Genomic DNA, 16,989 nt, shown 5'->3' on the forward strand with positions numbered 1-16,989 from the left:
TTGCACAATTGTAACTTTTTCCTCATGTAACGTGACGTTTGCTCTTGTACTATGCACACTTGTAATTTTCTCCTCATGTAACGTTACTGTTCCTATTGTGAAGCGCTCTGACACCTACGGGTAAAGTCCGCGCTATATAAAAACGCATAAATAAATGAGATCACACGATTTGTGCAAGTGGAGCAGTAGGGATTTGAACTAAGGGCACTATTGTTTCACGAGCAGGATGCCATGATACACACACAGCATTCACCTACACTCCCTGAACACCCACTTCTCTCTTTACACTCTCTTTTGTTCTCTCTCCGGTGACAGTGCATTGTCCCACCCCTGGATCGAAACAGGAAACTCGTCGACACCTCCTCCCTTATTCCGCTACATACAGCGGGCGAACTACTGGGCCAACCCAAAAACCGCCTGTGCCTTTAAGAAGCAGCCGCCCTGCACGCAGCTGCGCCTGTTTTTCAATAAATTCCACAAAGAGCGCAGCAGCACAGGGCAGGGTTGTGCAGCAGGCGGAGTCTCGTCTTTTTCTTCTATCTGTGGCGCGGACCGGTTAGCTAGCAGTCATGGTAAGCGGGCTGCAACTTTCAGAAGTTACGTTTTAGGTGTTTTTTTGTGTGTCTTCTACCCACGATGTGTTTCTGCGGATAGCGCTATTAAATGATCCGCTCATTGGGAGATAAATTAATCGTTTATTAACATTTTTTTTTCTCTCCTAACTGTGTAGCCCTAGGCGCGTGGCAAAACTAATCTCCCGTTTCGCCCTTTTTGATTTGAACGGGCTCGATGTGTCTTCTGTGCATCGCTAAACTTTGTTCTGTGGCACAAAATGGATGAAATTTTATCTCCATTTTGCTTCCACGAGGAGAGACATAAAATGGAGGGAAACTAGACAATAAGTGACTTATCTTGCTTGGTTGATATTTTTCGAGCGAGCTGTCGCTCTGGTCTCAAGCGGATGCGGGGTGATAGTTTTTATTAATATTCTTGTAAATGTCGATGTTTGACGATTATTGACGGAGCATTTTTTTTCTATTTTAATTTAGTTTAAGGCGTGATGCGTCATTGAAGTGGCTTTTAGATTTGACATTGAGGATTGCTTTGTTTTAACTTTTAGGTCAGAGCACAGTAGCTTAAACAAGATAATTGTTGCCTTTTAGGATTTTTTGTTTATTATTGCCAATCACTGTTACTTCTGTAGCTTTGCTTGAAAAAAGCTGCACGTCCCCGAAGTCACTGCGGATTACGAACGAAGCTATTCTCTTAAGGGTAATGTGGCGTTCTGATAACATTTGAATGTAGGTTTTGGGCGTGCCTGATCGTCTGCGGTGCCCATAAAGTACGACGATGCTGAGGGGGGAGAGGGGGCGGCGGTGTGTATATACCTCGAACCGCTAGGGGCTGTGAGCGCGGCTGCTGGCCGTCTGGCTGCTATCACGAGGGATCTAATCTATGGGGAGTCGCTCGCATCATCACCTCCGGTGAAGCGGTCGCACTTCGCAGCACTAAATGTTAGGGCTCCCTTTCCTTTGTAGATCTCGGGATAGTAGGTGGATATCGGGGTGACCTGCGCACCTGTTCCGTCATGCAAGGGGAGGGGAAGCAATGGGTTTTGGCTTGTCACCCTTTCTCCACTTTGGGCGCTGAAACGACCGAGTGCGCTTCTCCTGTTCGCCTGTCATCACTTGTTAAAGCTACTTAATCGGCTCGAGGCCTGGAGTTGGTTGGGGGCTGATAACCTTCTTAAACAGCTGAGCAAACCTATAGCTGCCATTCACTGGCTACTTCGGCCAGTCTCTAACCTCTTTATTCAGTGATGCTGTGCATTCTGGGATTTGAAGTTTCTCTCTAACCATACACGTTTGCTCCAGGAGCGTGGGGGCGGTGCAACCCTTCAAGGGGGCCTCTATAAGGTTATGTGTAACAGATATGGGGTCGCCCCCCAATCACATTCTGGGGGGGGGGGGGGGGGGGCGGCATCATTTTTCCTTAAGCCACTGGTTTTATGCTTCGACATCCCAGTTAGCAAAATACTTTCCGCTAAGGGTCGGGGTTGGCCAAAGGAGAGGCAACCCTACAAGAGGCCCAGGCTGCTTCTGGCCTCCTCCTCCCCAGCGGCTCCTGCTGAGGAAAGAATCGAGGCCTTGTGCATGCTTTAAGCGCGTCTGGAATGCTGTGACCCACATACAAAAGCTAAAACCGCACAACCCGTCCCCCAACCTCCCCAGGAGAGACACAGTACATCAAGTATCAGAAATAAAAAGTAAGGTAGCGGTGAGAGGAATAACGCCCCTTGGACATCTGCAGCGCCCCAATCTTTTCACTCCAGACACTCTAAGACTTTTTCAAGCACACGATTTCCACACGCGGAAGCCAGTGTTTAGGGGACAACTCCCTATTGTGTGGTTTTTTTTTTTTTTTTTTTAGATATATAAAATCCAAAGACACAAGCTGCTGCATCACTGTTTTGGCAATGTATGCAACTCCGGTGTATTGGCCATCCGGCTATGGATGTAACTACTGCACTTTACTCATGTAACCATGACCAATGCACACAGTGGCTTAATAATGGTGCCCAGGTGGCTAACCGATTAAAGGTGTACCACTTTTATTTTTCTTCTATATGTAGGATTAGGATGTAATGGGGTACGATTACTATGGGGAGGACTCCTGAAAAATGCTCCTGATCTTTCTATCAGCTCAGTGGTGGGTAGAAACGCGTTGATACTGGAGGGTTGCATTGCAAGACCCACTGAGTCCTTGATGCAAAAAATACCTATTGTAATCTTACTTAGAAGTTACAGCCGCTTTTTTCTCACCACCAGTTGACCTTGTCACTTATTTGATTGTTTATTATTCAGTGGGTTTCCTTGTCTCAGTTTCTCTTTCGTGTTTGACCCCATCAGCAGCATAGCATATTTATCTGATTGGCATGCTTCTGACCTTCAGCTGCGTACTATTAGGCAACCCTCCCACTTTGGTTAAGCACTCGTAGTGCATGTTTTCCAGCTCTCTCCTTCTCGTCCCTATGTAGATTCCTCCCTCCCCCCCCCCATGTGTGCTGCTGTTGTGTAGTCGTCTTCACTAGGCCTGGGCGGGGTCTGCAGATCTCCACGAAGTGACCAAAAACTCCACCTAGCTACATGGCGCTCCGCAAGCGGTGAAGTGTGTTGGGTTGTGCGGTTGGTGCTTATTTTTTTATTGCTGGGTGTTTGTCCCGCTCTGGAAAGTCAGTGAGAACAGTGCCATGCACAACACAAGAGGGTGCTGGTTCTTTCTGCCACTTGAGTAGATGTCCTACTTGAACAGCAGCTTTCTCAATGCGAACCGAAAGTTTCTCTAAAAGAGCGGTAGCGGGCATCCGCGCCTGCCTGTGGTGAGAAATCTCACCAGGAGGTGGTCTGGAGTAAGATTTTACCAAACATTGTAATTAGGTTTATATGGCAGTCGATAGGCATGTTAGTACTGAAATTTGCATATTTTCATACACTGAGTGCACATTTATTGGTAAAATGTAGAAATATTCTTGCTTCATGTTTAATTTATTTTGCATTCACCACACACCCACTAACTTTAGCAAATACTATTCTGGATTAATACAGACTGAAATGTAAAGTAAAAGATTAGACCGGGAGCCTTAATTATGAGACACCAATCTTTGACCACACTAAGAGCTCCCAAGGGCCCCCCTACTTAACCACAGGTTCACACCCCTGTGGCCAAAGCAGTCCAGTCGACAACCAGTTCAATTATGGCAGTTCGGTTAATGCTGTTGTGTCCTTCTACTTACTCAGCTGGAATGTAGAAGGGAGAATTCTTTTTATCATCCCAACTCCAAAAAAAGCCATCGCCGCCTTAGTTATAGCAAAGACTATTGTAACAGCCTCTACATGAATTTACAGGAAACATCCATTAACAGACTTTAGATGGTACAGAATGCTACCACTAGGATTCTACTATCAATACCCGAATTGCAATCCGTTTCCCACAGAATCCATAAGTTACACTGGCTTCCAGGAATGTCATCTAAAGTTCAAAGCCCTCTGCCTCGCCCATAAGGCACTGCATCATGTGTCCAGAATTTTTTAGGCACATTTCCAATGGTATAAACCAAGCTGACTTCTGCCCTCCTCAGGAGACAAGACACTTGTGGTTCCCAGATTCAGGCAAGTGAATTTGGGTGAAAAAAGTTCTGTCACCGGAACAGCGCGACCCGCCCCTTCGCCTCCATATCACACCCTGTTTTCCTTTAGAAGGTAACTTGAAACGCAGATTTTTTTTAAAAAGGCTTTACAATTGATATAGTGCACTCAGCACCAAGACACCTCAGGGTATATGACTGCTCTACAAATTTTATTAAAACAATAGAAGCTAAATGCTTTATTCTATTGCCATATAGTGTAGTGATACACTTGTGAGCTATGCCACTCTGTTTTCCAGTCTTTGCGCCTGGGAAAGCTTATTCTGACTGGGCCCTAGGAAGTGCTCTTCCTAGACCTCCACTATGCTTGATGCAGTTTCCAAGCCAACTCTAAGCATGGCAACATTGGAGGCTGACCCGATAAAGAGTTCCACCTCAACGGAGGTGGGACTTGGCTCATGTCCCACCCAGGATGTATCAAGACCATAGCATGAATGCATTGCTTACATACTTAAAGCTCAGTTCATGAGGCAGCCTGCTTCTTTTGTCCATGTTTATTTCAGTACTTTAAAATACCACAGTTAATCTATTCACAATAATGGACTACTTTTGAACCAATGTACAATACAAAAATGCAGGCAGATGGGTGTGGCTGGAGGGGTGCTTTCCACGTTGGGTAGGATTGCCAGGCCATAAATAGTGTCAGTCACGCAGAACCTCTCGCTGAAGGCCTCCCCTGTGGCCCACAGCCGCCCAGGTATAGTTTGGGGTGTACTCTGAAGGTGGTTTGCACATTTCAGATGCCACTGGGCAGGAGCCCCGAATTCCTTCACTAACTGTCTTCATTTGCCTCTTCTTAATGGGCACATTCAGTAGACCGTTCTGTTGCGGTTATTACCTCTCAGGGGTATAAGGTGTGGTAAAGGAGTCCCCCCCCCCCCCCCCCTTCATAACGGTCAACAACTTGACTCAACACTGCAGGCTCAGTCGGGCGAATGGGAGTGAAGATGAATGGATAATGCTGGGTTTGAAATGTGAGTCATCGTATTAAAGTATTTGTGGAGGCATGGTGTTACTCGGGCGGATGGAGAGTGGGTCATGGGTAAACCCATTCTCTCCTGCAGGCTAAAGACCCTCTTCGCCTGAGGGTCGGCGTGGAAAGCCTCCCTCGTTGCTCTTAGTGGGGCAGTTGTGTTCGAATCGAATCTCCTAAATCGCAAATGCATTTAAAATGGTGCATCTCTCTTCACTGCTGTTTACCGCGCCAGTGAGCCGGAAGTGGCTTTTGGGTAGCGGATCCTGCCTCGAGCAGCCCTGCACAAGCACATTTTTCTAGTCTTATGCAACATCACAGTTTGTTCTCAGGCTGCAGCCAGTTCTACAGCGAGGGGGGGGGGGGGGCACGGCACATGAGTCACGCTGGGAGGCTTGCTGTAACGAGTGAAGCGTGTATTGTACAAAACTAAGCACTGCGGGCAAGGGCGGAGCTTCCGTGGATGCAGAGGTGCACTGGCACCGGGGCCTTCTGAATATTGCTGTGTCTTAGTTTAGACGGCGGCCCTCTGAGGCTTTCCTTGCGCGAGGGCCTGCGACACACTGGCTACGTCAGACTACGTGACCTACACCCGTGTGACTGAGGCGTATAGTACACCCCTCCCGACGTGGCTCATATAAGGCGTCTGGCGCAGCTTTGTGTTTGTCTCAATTGTAAGAACCTTTTATCTTGAAGCTGCAGATTGTGCGCCCGGGCGTGTCCGGAGTGGGGTGAATGTCTGAGTTGGATTGCTCGCAAGTTGTATTAAAACCTGATTCAGAAAAAAAGTTGGTGTGTTTAATTGACAAATGAAGGCCCAGTAATACTCGGCCACATACTTGGCTTGCTGTCCGTAGATCACTGGGAGTATGGTTCTACCCTAAAATATGGACCAAAAATATCTATGCCCATAGATGTGGTCTGGACGTCAAAATAGCAGATCAATACTCTCCTTTAGCCCTTCACCTTTTTTTTAAACAAATTTTATTTGTTTTGAGGGGTAGTGGGCAGACCCCGGCAAAGCATTACATATGCAAAAGACAAAGTACCAGATTTTAACATTCCAAAACAGTTTGGCCTGTTGAACACCAGGTCGAAGAGGTAACCAACTACACCGAACCCTCCTAGATAATCGTAATTGCGTGTTGCTAAAGACATGTCTGTAAGTAGTCAATTGTGTCAGACTAGGGAATTTGTAATGACCCATGCATTACCCAGTGGGATTATGAAAGTCTGTGGTAATGGGGGTTAGTCAATGTCCTCTATATGTTGCCCAGCGGGTCCAGGTCCTTATATGCTTCTGTGGGCATACCCCCACGCCTGAAGGATGACCATCTCTGCACCCATGCTCCTATCCGTTGCTTTCGTCCAACTCCCTATTCTAGGTGGGCACCCCTTCACCTTTTAATTTTGTTTTCTATATTGAGAGATGCTATTTTTCCTTAATCTATATTTCAGGCTATGACCATGTGACAGAGCTCTTTAGTTCTCACCTAGGCAGCGCTTGCGCTGTCTCTTCGAGACATGCTGTATTCAGGATATGAGCATAAAGCTCCACCCACTTTTCCTCCCATCTTTTAAATTGGCTCCTGTCCTTTGTAAATGGTGGCTTTTAATTGGTCATTAGACTTAGTAGTCCCTTCTTAGTGCCACCTTTTCTCCTCTTGTAACTTCCCATGAGGACACCCCCGTTACATGTGGTGTTACTCCATAGGTTTTAATTACAGCCTCAAGGCACTATTTTCTTAAAAGGCTTCAGGCAGAATGCACACTTGGTACTAAGCTAGGCTGGCAGTGGTTACTTCACTCACCAGAACATCTCACATTTGAGGCAGTCTATATAAATTTCACTTAATCGGCTCCACACAGAGTAAAACCTAATCTGAAATGAATATAATTCTTTTGTCACAGCTACTAATTGTATATATGGACATAGCTATTTGAGTTTACTCATAGTACTGTCTTGCATGCAATGCATTATGGGTAGGGTGGATTTACCATATCTTCTGCAGGGTGCGGTACCATATGTGACAAAGTCCCCTTTTGGCCACATATGATACTGAACCGTGCAACATGGCTAGGTAAACATTGCCATTTATAATAACTCCAACTGTAGACATGCAGTGCTGGTGCCTTGCTCAGTAGGGACTTCTAGGAGCAGCATGCATTACTGCAATGAGACATACAATGCTGGTTCCTGGCTCACTATGCAAGCATTTGCAATGCACTAGGTCTCGCATTATTCACAGTATGAACTATTGGTGTGGCATTATTTGAAACGCCCATACCACAAACTAACAGTAATGTGATACCTATTGCATTGCAGATGCTTGTTTTGCCTTGCAGTCCTGTTCTTCACATTATGTTACATCTGTCTGGACTTGCACGTGTCCATAAACTGTTTTTGAATGGAAATGCTAATCTTGTACATCACTTCACCTATCCTTTGAGTAGCAGACTAGGCTTTGAAAGCATACTTATTGTACAATGTTTGACAGAAGTGTTTAAACCTGCAATTTTATCCTGCACACACATGGTCATACATTTGTTAATTTTTCATACATTTCCATAGCCAATGTAGCATGAAAGAATCTGGCTAGTTCACACCCTTGGTTTCCTACGAGCTGCATACTTCAAGCCACTGTCGCTGGTTCTTTTTGCAAACTATCTGAAAGCCAAGGTGCTCTATATTGATACCAGTCTTCTATGCTTCTTTGCAGAGGGAGTGCATATCTGTTCATGTTGGCCAGGCTGGAGTCCAGATGGGCAATGCCTGCTGGGAGCTGTACTGTTTGGAACACGGGCTGATGCCAGATGGTATTATCTGCCAAGAGAAGTCTCTGGGGCAGGCAGACTCTTCCTTTGGCACCTTCTTCAGTGAGACTGGATCCGGCAAGCATGTGCCCAGGGCTGTGTTCATTGATCTTGAACCAACAGTTATAGGTAAGATGGTTACTATATCAAACCTTTAGGAACTGGGTCCGAGTTGCTGGCCTTTTGTCTAAGGCAATTAGCAGTAGCTCCATGAGAATCCTGGTAATACACTGGCAGTGTGTATGGCATAGCTTGGGAAGGGTGCAGTAGTTCGAGAGTGAACAGTGGGCAGATCTATAGGAATGTGTCATTGTTTGAATAAGAGCAGCAGGAGTCCTGTGTAGTAACTTATAATGTATCCTGCATTGCATTTTCTCCATTTGCGGCTTGACGCCCTAACTTACTGCAGGTTGTAGGGCTGGACTCTCTGCCAAAGTAGCACACCTGGTTGATGCAGAAATGTTGAATAGAACATTTGGGGGTGGGGGGGGGTTTGACTCTCTAGTATATGGGACTAGGTTTCAGTGAGACTGTACTTACTCCATCTTAATTATTATATTCTCTTTCCAGATGAGATAAGAACTGGCACATACCGCACCCTGTTCCATCCAGAACAGCTCATCACTGGAAAGGAGGATGCAGCTAACAACTATGCTCGCGGCCATTACACAATCGGCAAAGAGATTGTGGACAATGTGTTGGACAGGATCCGTAAGATGGTGAGCTTGTTGAAGAGTTTGCCATTTGGTTTCAGCCACTGAATGATAACTTGGGTGTACTCATTTGTTTTGAAGTATTTATTGACCCTTCTATATCCACATGGGATCTGACACATTTGTTTCCGAAGTCAGGAACTTTATACTTAAGTGTAATGAATCCCAGCGGGATATGCACCAAGATGAGCAAGACTTCTCGCTTTGTCTCATTTCCCAATCTGCTTGCGCAATTCTTTCACTTATGTGAATGTTTCCAGTTAAAATGTGGGCCACAGGGGCTCTTGCTAGATATATTAGGACAACCGTTCAAATAGCTGTACCAATGTAGCCCAACGTTCATTGCCACAATGGCATCGTTGACCAAATTATTTTCATTTCTTCTTAGTGTGAGGTCTAAATGTGCTGGCTGCGTTGCTGTGCTTATGGCTCAGCCGTGAAGGCTGGCAGTGTATAGCCCTCTTGTCTGTTGTGAGCCGGTGCAGGTTCTCTACAGGAAAGCACCTGGGATTCTGTGCTGACACCAGTCATAAGTGGCAGCTGAAGACAGTTGTGGGTGCTGTAATACAGCCGTGTTTTGTCATGGGCAAGGCCTAATTTGATGGTAGCTGCCAAAGTAACCTACTGTACCTAGGCACGCTTGATGTAGTGCGAGGTCCACATAGGGAAAAAAATGCTAGAGTATTTGTTGCAGATCAAAATTTGGGTAGAGGTACTTATTTGCAGCCCACTCAAATGTCTCTTAAACTAATCTTCAATTAATACTCGCCTTGTTAGGTTAGTAGTGAGTGGTTGGATTTGTTTGCACTTTTAACTAAATCGTCTGGCTAAATTTGTGCGTGGTTTGGGGAAGTGGAGTTGGCGCAAATGCATCGCAATGAGGTTTTTTCAGAATCCTTATGTACAGGAATAATTTCAAACCCATTGAGCTTCAGCTCCATGTTGCATAATACAAGCCTTTCTTTTGCATTTCCGTCAGCAAAATTGCTTTATTAATGTGAACTCTATAATCTACTGTGTAAATTGCATACAAAGGGAAACTCCTCCTTTACCCAGGAGTCCTGCTAGTTTGACGTGGTTTCATAGGGGATGGCTTGATCCTCCTGGAACTTGAGCAGGGTGTGGCAATCCTCATACTATTATACACCACATTTCTAACAATTGTTAATTGTTTAACAATTTGCCCATTGGCAATTTTGCCTTCAAAACTGGAGTGCCCTCCAATCCGGCATTGCCGTAAGAGATCCGGCCGCTGTGTATCGGTTTCGTCTGCTGAGCGGTTCTTTTGTCTTAGCAGGCTATGCGCGCTCCCACCGTGCTTCTTGATGCAAAGTGAGACATTGCTGCACTACATTCCATATCCCTTCTCAATTCTTGAAGTGTACTCGGTTGAAGCTTTTCAAGGTGTTTAGGCTCCCGCCCTGATATGTGACCCACGCATGGGAGCGGCCACTGTTGGCTTGCTGCAGGGGGGCAGGCGATGTGCCTTATTTACTAATGCTGAAGTATCTCCCAGCTGTTCTTTCCCAGTCAGCTGTCTTCACAGCAGCTGAGGATTCCAGTCCCCCAGTCACTTTCCTTTCAGCTGAAATGCTTCTACCAACATGAGCACATCGTCTGGTTGTGTTTGGATATTTTTCAGGTGATTGGTTTCGCCAGTTTAAAGCAAGATTTTGCCTGCTGCTGTCCTATTTGTAACCATTATACTTTTTTTTCTTTTTTTTTTTTGTGTGCTCATGTCGCCCAGGAGTGCAAACTGACTTGTCACTGTAGTCTCTAGACGTGTGGCTTTTAGCCATGACTGCTTGCATTCCTGGACTGCAGCATCCCTTCTCTGTGGGTAGGGTCCTGGCATGCACATTTTTATTTCAAAAAAGAAAAAAACGAAGTGGCTGACAGTGTTTTACATAGCGTCGCTTGTTTGCCCAAATCCCATCACTTTGGCACTATCTCAAAGTGGTCCTTAATTTTTGGGTTCGGCACGAAGCTGCTCTAGAGTTGAAACGCCAATGTACACTTTCAGAGAACCCGTCCTGTCTCAGTCCTTCCACAGCAGCAACTTCCCCAAGGCTCTGAATGAAAGGATCTAGAACACAGGTGAAGCGGCCTTAAATACAAACCAATATAAGCAGTAAGTTACAAAGCCTAAATATAATAACCCATCTTCCCCGTCTAAAACGCCCCTGCCCAAAAAAATAAAAATTCAAAATGTCACTCCAAATCCGACATCCATTTGGGTCTGGCACATACTTTCTATTGCGATTTTCCCATACTTATACAAAGTACTATTTGCACTCTCATTGACAGGAACGTTTCTTGCATAATATGTTAGAAAATCCCTGAAAACACATTGCTTCTCCCTGGCACGTACAACACCTTGTAAATGAAATCTTGCAAACTCATCGACATTCATGCGGATGCATTAAAAAGACCCTCCGTAGCTAACAATTTTACAAGTGGTTTGTGGTTACTACGCACTGTGCACAATTTACCCCAAACAAAATAATGGAAGTGTTCAAGGCCCACACACACGTGAGTTTCTTTCCCGAGACCTGAGAATTTATTTTCCACAGATGTTTGTGCATTTAAAAAAAAAAGATTTTGCAGTTTTATAAAGTGCAAACTCTAACCAAAGGTATCGGAGCACAGTGACTGTTCTCATGTTCAGAGTCAAAAGATTTCAACACCGGAGCTTCAGCAATGACTTTATTTATATATGCAAACTTCATCTTGCAATCTTCAGACCTCACAAGCATCACTTTGTTCTAAAATGTGTCACTTTCATCCACAATCAAAGCCGGCTCAAGACTATTAAGGTCTAGGATAATGAGCAGATCACCTTTGTCACTCCATCCTAGTACGGAAATGCCCCTGTTAGAAGTGTAAAGCTTCCCTATAAATTCTCTATTTTTAAACCTGAATGACAGGGTCCTAAAACCAACCAAATCTATCTTCTCGCCAGAGAATCCCCTGGGTTAATGTCTGAATCCGGTAATGTTCCACCCAATTTTGTTATAAACTTGGAGTTCCATACATTATTTACAAATGTAAATGGAGATCCGGTATCTGCATATTGACCCCCCACCTATAGACATCCCGCTAATAGGTTTTTTCTTAATCACACGTGCATTGTCATTAATGTTCAAAACAAGTCATACTGTTCTTTACTGTTTGAGTGCATCATTTTCTTGACACTACCCATCTTGCTAGAGCTTGCTTCCTCTAAACACACAACTTTGAACCCTTTTTTTTTCCCCCTTGCAAACCTTGGCAAAATGCCCCAATAACACTGCACGCTGAACATCTGTTTGAGCGCTGTACAATATTTACTCTATCAAAATTGTGAACTCTTGTAATTATGGAGCCTAAAACCATCCTCCTTGGATGCATTCACTTTAACGCTTTCTTTTTTGTACCCTCAGACCTTCTTTCTTAGACTTGTTAAAGACTTTATTTACCAAACCAATCTTTCATTGACTTCTATTCTACCTTAAGAGCTTTTGCACTGCGACAGGATTGTTCTGCTTTCCTTACTATCGCCAAAATATGTAAGGTCTGCATCCCCTTTAAGCCGCAATCTTTTTTTAAATTGCAGTATGCATGACTACCTGAATCTGCTTAAGTTGTTCCTGAAGATGATATACACTTGCTACTTTTTTTTTTTTTTTTTTTTTTTTTTTTTAGTAGAAGCACATTAATCAATTGCTTCCCCCTGTTTCCTTTGGAAAAATTGGACTCTTATAATAACAATACATACTTTAGGCACAAAAGGCTTATCAAAATCCTGTAAGGCATCGTCACATTCGTTTCCCCACCCCTAGTTGTTTTTGCCATGTGTTTGTATACTTTTAAACCCTCTGGTCCCACTGAAAGCAAGAATCGTTCCTTTCATTTTTCCTTAGCCTATGGTATCGAAAGATTAAAAAATAAAATTTAAAGTCCACCCACTTCGTCCATGGATTCCCACCAGCTGGACAAAACGCCTGTGGGGGGGTTGTAGTGCAAATCTTGTGTTGCCATTATGCTTGGGATATGTAAGTTACCCAAAGCAGACTGTACAAGCTGAAATGATACAGTAACAGCTGAGCTTGCCTGCATAATTGACCCAAAATACAGTACAGTGAAAAATGACATTTTGATAGTGTACTTTCTTCACCCTCACACAAGGGACTAGTCCACTGCTATCATCATAAATTATCCCAAGAAGAAGCGGCTGGGTCCTTTCTTCACGCTAACAAGGGACTAGTCGACTGCCCTTAAATATTTACTTACACCAGAGACTACAAAAATATGGAATTTCGGCAGTGAAACTGGTGAAAGAAGAAACTAGCATTTGCAATGCAATAGGTCTCGCATTTACGAGAGTTTGAGCTATTGGTATTGTAAATAACAATGCCAACAGCAAACTCTCGCAAAAGCGAGACCTATCGCAAATGCAAGTTTTGTAAAGCGCACAGTCGTGCGTTCATGTTGGCCACGCCAGGGTGCAACTGCCATTAAAGTGAAGGTGCTGCATGGGGTGTATTTTACAAAAGTTTGTCAAGTTCAGACAAATGCTTTTTTTTTTTTTCTTTTGTAAAAATGCAGCATGCTGCGGTTTCACTTCAATAGCTGCTTCACACCTTTCTTTAGACGTTGCTTGTCTAAAGAGGTGTGGCTAATATTGTTATAAAATGTTTGCAATGCAATAGGTCTGGCATTTGCGGGAGTTTAAGCGATTATCATTTATAAAGCCAATAGCTCAAACTCTCGTATGCGAGACCTACTTTGTTGCAAAGAAGCATCCACGATTGTTCCGGGTTGCTTTGAAAGTGAGTCTGCATGGCGTGCTGAAGGTGGCAGGAAAGCGCATCATGCCTGCAGTACCAGAAACTCACTGAAGAAGAGTGCTTGCAGACTACATAAACATACCGTGTAACAGAAGTAAAGGGCAAATCCTCATGGGAGGGTACAAATTAAGACCAGGAGGGACTAAGAAGCCGTCATTTATGAAGGACAATGACTAAAGCCAATGAAAAAGTAAGGGCAGAGTGGGCGGGACATCCAAGTACATCCTACTCCAATACACCGTGCCTTGCAGAGCAGCCCAGGCTCAACCTAAACATAGTTGCGATAGTGACATGAACTGCTGGCTTGCTGGAGAGTATACTGTGTGGCTGTATGGTAATATAAACCACTCTTCTGATAAGCCAACGATTCACACTGGCAACTGACAGGGTGAATAAAAATAGCGGCACGCAAAGTTGCTACATATTTCACCCTTATGCGCTGAAACCTGCCCATAATGCATATGCATTCCAACTGCCATTAAGCGCATCCCACGTTACAGTTGCATACATGGGCAAAGTCCAGAGCCAGAATAGCTTGACGACATCTCGTAGAGGTGTTGAGAATAAAAGCGTACTTGTCTAAGTGACGTCTGCTTCCACAAAGGACTGTATTGCATGCACTGCAAATCCAGGCTACGCACAAACTTTCTGAAAGATGCCGATTCAAAAGATGTCGGGAAGGAGCAACTGCCAGCGAGTTACCAGTGAGGCAGCAGGCAACTTCCCCACGCACAACTCTTCAAATATTAATCTAAACGGAATCCCCAACTGGAGCCAGTCCACTGGCAAGGCACCACAGGACCCAACATTTCGAAATTAGCCACAACTGTATTAACCAGAAATGGGGAAATTCCAGATGGAGTGGGGGGTGAGAATTGGTTCCCTGGTGTTTCAACCAACTCGTCCCATAACTTGTAAAGTAGAATTCAGAGTAATCCAAATTGTATTATAAATTGAAGCACCAGTGTACAACTTCAGAGAACACGTCCTGTCTCAGTCCTTCCACACCAGCAACTTCCCCCAAGGTGTAGAATGAAAGGGTCTAGAACAAAAGTGAAACGGCAGGTAGAATGGAAGAGACATTACAAAAACACAGTAAGTTACAAAGAATAAATATACATTAAAACACAACCGCTGCCCTTCACTTATCGACTGGCTCTTCTAGTTTCTTGTAGGAGAAACTAGAATTAAGTCTTTCAGGTAGCACTAACCTGAAATATACTGACCCACAGATTGCACTTCCGGCTGTCTTGTTCGGTTTCGATTTGTTCCTTTGTACACTACATCAGGCAATGTGAGCTAAATAAGGTTATCGTAGGGCGAATTACACTGCTCCCTTAGTTTTAATTTGCCTGATGTTGCATGTGTAGCAAGAATTTGATTTACATTTATTTTTTTCATTCCAGGCGGACCAGTGCAGTGGACTTCAAGGCTTCTTGATCTTCCACAGCTTTGGAGGTGGGACCGGCTCAGGCTTCACTTCACTGTTGATGGAACGGCTTTCAGTAGACTACGGCAAGAAGTCAAAGCTGGAGTTTTCAGTGTATCCAGCCCCAAGGATCTCCACTGCTGTAGTAGAGCCATACAACTCCATTCTGACCACCCACACTACTCTGGAGCATTCGGACTGTGCTTTCATGGTGGACAATGAGGCTATTTATGACATTTGCAATCGGAACCTTGACATTGAGCGCCCTACCTACACCAACCTTAACCGACTAATAGGACAGATTGTCTCTTCTATTACAGCTTCTCTCAGGTTTGATGGTGCCTTAAATGTAGACCTTACAGAATTTCAAACTAACTTAGTGCCTTATCCCAGAATCCACTTCCCTTTGGTTACCTACTCCCCAATTATATCTGCAGAAAAGGCCTACCACGAGCAGCTGTCTGTGCCAGAGATCACCAATGCCTGCTTCGAATTTGCGAACCAGATGGTGAAATGTGATCCTAGGCGCGGCAAGTATATGGCCTGCTGCTTGCTCTATCGTGGTGATGTAGTGCCCAAAGACGTCAATGCAGCCATAGCTGCAATCAAGACAAGGCGGTCCATCCAGTTTGTGGACTGGTGTCCCACTGGGTTCAAGGTGGGCATCAACTACCAACCCCCTACAGTGGTCCCTGGCGGAGACCTGGCTAAAGTCCAGAGGGCAGTATGCATGTTGAGCAACACAACTGCGATTGCTGAAGCCTGGGCCCGGCTTGACCACAAGTTTGACTTGATGTATTCCAAGAGGGCCTTTGTGCATTGGTATGTCGGGGAGGGCATGGAGGAGGGAGAGTTCTCTGAAGCCCGGGAGGATCTGGCTGCCCTTGAAAAAGATTATGAGGAAGTGGGGACAGATTCTGCTGATGGGGTGGAGGAGGATGAAGATGAATATTAAGTATTGCACATTGCCCTTGTAAGTCTAATTTGGAGACCCGATTAAAGGAAGAATGTTGCGTTGAACCTGTAATGCCTTCTAAGGGTCAAACCAATCTAGTTAATGCCTAAATTGAAGCTAAGAACCTGCCCAAAAGATGAGAAGATAGCACTTGTCTAGCTGGCATTGCTGCAACGTTGGCTCCATGTAAGCTCTTCTATTGACTGCCTAGTTTATATAAGGAAAGATGAATACTTTTTTGTATGAATAAACTATGAAGATGCAATGTTTTGTTTCTCTTCCATTTACCCGTTTTGTTTGTGTGGTGACTAGTTACTGCATCTCATGACATTTCATTAACTAACTAGAGAAGCCTCTTCCACTGGTGCTGTTATTTTGGTGACCAGGTTTAAGTCTAAGGCTTTTGTTAATGCCATCCAGTATTCGTGACGACCGGTCTACACCCGTTGCTACACTTGGGTGAAGGGTAGGATATTTCACTATGTGTCAATGTAGACACAGTAGTGTCCCTCATAGCAACAAAACTCGTTGGAGGTACTGGAGAAGGGGTGGGTTAGGATGAGTAAGTGATTGTAAGTGCTGTTTTCTGGGATGGTACATGGGCTGTCACCACAGATGTCACAACTTAATTTTGGACTAAAACATATATCCATATTTTCAGTAGCACTTGTGTATTTATCAGGCTCCAAATGGAAGGTAGTCCTGTGCCTTAGCCTTTCTTATTTACCCCCTCACCTAAGATGCAATGTATTTAATTCACTGGGTTTGGGTAGCACTGCTAGTAGACAAATACCCTGACTTTGGTAGACCGTTTGGATTTTGAATTTGGGGGATGGGTTTCTGGCTAGCTTGAGTCATTGTGTTTGTGTAAGATTCCAAAGATGAGGCGGAGCAGATTGCTTCCAAGTATTTCATCTTAAGCCTGCATACTAATCTCTATCGGAATCCTTGTTAAGACTGCTTTAGCACATCCAGAAGTTAATTCTGCTTTACTAATTGCTACAACTTGAAACCTGAAGACTTGCCTCTTTGTGTAAAGTTCACTTCCTCACCCTACAAGGTACTGCGCCGG

General features: G+C 44.5%; 1 protein-coding gene across 1 annotated transcript; it reads left to right on the plus strand.

Annotated features, from left to right (window-relative positions):
* Positions 1-284: 284 nt before the first annotated feature.
* LOC146855683 (tubulin alpha-1 chain-like) lies at positions 285-16,182 on the plus strand. Its single transcript, XM_085653582.1, has 4 exons — positions 285-572; positions 7,898-8,120; positions 8,562-8,710; positions 14,940-16,182. Exons 1-4 carry the CDS (start codon positions 570-572, stop codon positions 15,915-15,917), a joined length of 1,353 nt encoding a protein of 450 aa, XP_085509708.1. The 5' UTR covers positions 285-569; the 3' UTR covers positions 15,918-16,182.
* Positions 16,183-16,989: the final 807 nt, after the last annotated feature.

Source organism: Triturus cristatus, chromosome 4_1, assembly GCF_964204655.1.
Source record: "Triturus cristatus chromosome 4_1, aTriCri1.1, whole genome shotgun sequence".
NCBI lineage: Eukaryota > Metazoa > Chordata > Amphibia > Caudata > Salamandridae > Triturus > Triturus cristatus.